Genomic DNA, 2,837 nt, shown 5'->3' with positions numbered 1-2,837 from the left:
GCAAGAACAGTTGAACTCCACCTTACCGACCGATTGGTTGTTAGGGAGAGTCCTGCTCAAAAGGGTGGTGTTGGTTTCCATGTTGACCAGAGACAGGCTCGTGTTACGGATGCTGCTGATGTTAGATTTTGTGCTGAAGTCCACAAATACGCTGGCATTGCTAAGGGCAATATGGAAGGAGGGCCAGATACTGAGCTCTGCAAAAGCTGTGGGAAAGGATGTACATAAGAGAAATGGCAAAGAGAAAGAACATTTACTTATTGCTCATGAATCTTTCACAAAATGTTCTGAATACAGTATGTCTGCAATGGGTAAAATGTGGTCTCACAGATTTTGTCATTATTGTTTCTTTGTCTATTCTTTTTAGATCTGCCTTTTGTATATCTGCTTCTTCAAAACTTTATTGGGTGTCTGTTACTGTGCCCACAGAGTGTGTTTCTCATTCAGTGTACTGTAGTAATTCAGTAACATGAACTGAACATGAATCCACTTGAGTGTGGGTCTAATTCATGTCTGGACTATATGAAAAGTGAAATCCAAATGAGAATTCCTTTAATTGACATTCATAAACAGTCTTAATCAGTCTAGAAGAAAAGTTACTTAATTGTTTTATAGTGTCAATTTTGACAACACAGTTGTGCATCATTGTTTGTGATACAACAATCCCATGTACAATTATATAACAATAAACAATATATTGACCTATTGATATATGCTCCCACACCCAAGTGTACTTCAAGTGCACCACACAGCCAAAAATGATCAAATTTGCTCAGTACAACTAAACAATAAGCTCAGTTATCAACACAGACATCATGGATCCACAAACAATTGATATGCATCAGTAGTAGCTATATATTTCATACACAGTAAGTTAAACATTAAGTTAAAGTTAAGTAGTAATTAGCTGTTTAGCTGTACCTCTGCAGGGAAAAGGTATAAATGTTGCAGCACAGTAGAATATTGCTTTATGGGCTATTGTTTCTTGTAGTGCATAAATCCTACTGTGCAAACCTCAGATCTTCACAAAGCAAAGGGGGTGAGGGAAGAGGAAGATGCGGACCCTCCTTCACTCCTCTGACTTTTCCTTCAGCCCAACATCCCTATAGCACATTTAAAATGGCATGATCCTGCCACCCTTTTCAAACATGAACATAAGTTATTAAGCCGATAGGCTTGGTGACACTCACCATAGCCCGTGAGCACCAGCAGGAAGGGCAGCAGTGTGATGGCCTGTGGCATTCCGATGTCCGTGCCTCTGCTTTCTTCTACACCACATGACCAGCCTCTTCCACCCCTGCTGACCTCTACAAATCAGAGGCAGACACGCAAAACAAAGGAATATTCCACAAGGAAACAAATATTGTTGTTGGTGTCATCGGCCAGGAGAAGGTGTGGAAGATGTATTACATCTGAAGTAGGAAAACAGGAAGGCTGTGCCCATGAATTTTCTAGATTTACCAAAGCGTCTTCCTCTTCCTTCCATCGTCACAATGGGCATGTAGAGCTGCCATCACACAAGTGCAGGAGCCACAGGAGGGCTTTGTCCATAAGAAATATTTAGGAGGTAGAACCAAATACTAGTTTGGTTGTCTACAAAGATTTTCACAGATTGTTTTTCTCTATTCAGTGTTCATCATTTGGGATTTGAGGTTGCTCTTTACAAACACAACTGACTACTGACCTTGTCTCAGAAAGAAACACATAAGCACAGCATCTTGAAAATCCTGGTCTCCAGTCTGCTGATACTTGTATGCTGAAACTATATTGTAGATTTCTTTGCACAAACCATGGACAACATCACATAGGATTACACTTAGGCTACTAAAAGCAATACACTGCTAGATCAAAAGGTTTCCATATCTATCATTAGTTGAAGACCTCTGATTAATGGACTCAGTAGCCTATACTGTATATTTTTCAGATTTTTTACTTAGCTCAAATGTAAGTCTATAGCCATCACGAGTCTAGGTGGATGAAGGCTAGATATTTACAGCATGTAATTTTCTTTTGAAATCTTTTAAACTCCACTTATGTGAGCGAGCATGAAATTTATATGCTGAATTACTCCAAACGCAGGTTTCCTGCTCAATTAGCATTTGTAAGCGGTTGTACTCACATCTCTTGTTGACATCGCACAGCGTTAATCCTCTCCATTTATCCATCAGAGCGACGTCTGTACTGGACCCACATTTCTTCTGACTGCTCAAGAGCCAATAAAAGTCACAGCCAGTCACCGGGACGAGCCTGACACACGCAATGAAGGCGCGGTGTGAGCGCGTCAGCTCGCAGCGGGGGAAGCGGCAGGGCGGACTCAGTCTGTTCACACCTGGCTGTTCTGTGGTCTGGAGACGTAGAGGTGCAGTGAAGCTACGTTCTTTCAGAACAATTGTCAGGATATGACTGAGGAAATATGTCTAACAACATAAACTTGACTTTTTTTTTACATGCCGAGTTTAAGATATTAAGATATAGTTGATTATTCTGTATATATATATATATATATGTATGTGGGGGTACTGAATAGAGAAAAACAATCTATGAAAATCTAGTATTTGGTTCAACCTCCTAAATATTTCTCTCTCTATCTATCTATCTATACACACACACATATACAGTGAGGAACAGAAGTATCTGAACACCCTGCGATTTTGCAAGTTCTCCCACTTAGAAATCACGGAGGGGTCTGAAATTCACATTGTAGGTGCATTCCCACTCTGAGAGACAGAATTTAAAAAAAAAATTCAGGAAATCACATTGTATGATTTTTAAAGAATTTATTTGTCTTGCACTGCTGAACATAAGTATTTGAACACCTGAGAAACAGCAAGAATTCT

The 2,837-nt window shown here is 39.9% G+C and overlaps 1 protein-coding gene across 1 annotated transcript in view; it reads right to left on the bottom strand.

Annotated features, from left to right (window-relative positions):
• The window catches only part of thsd1 (thrombospondin, type I, domain containing 1), a 6,767-nt gene extending 4,455 nt beyond the window's left edge, over positions 1-2,312 (bottom strand). The window contains exons 1-3 of the mRNA XM_020598536.1: positions 2,120-2,312; positions 1,191-1,307; positions 3-206 (exon numbers count right to left, since the gene is read on the bottom strand). Coding sequence (XP_020454192.1) covers positions 3-206; positions 1,191-1,242 — 256 coding nt within the window. The 5' untranslated portion in view covers positions 1,243-1,307; positions 2,120-2,312. The remainder of the gene's footprint in view (positions 1-2; positions 207-1,190; positions 1,308-2,119) is intronic.
• Positions 2,313-2,837: the final 525 nt, after the last annotated feature.

This window comes from Monopterus albus, unplaced genomic scaffold (genome assembly GCF_001952655.1).
Source record: "Monopterus albus unplaced genomic scaffold, M_albus_1.0 scaffold38.1, whole genome shotgun sequence".
Taxonomy (NCBI): Eukaryota; Metazoa; Chordata; class Actinopteri; order Synbranchiformes; family Synbranchidae; genus Monopterus; species Monopterus albus.
Note: the sequence above shows the minus strand (reverse complement) of the source record. Positions and strands in the feature narration are given on the sequence as shown.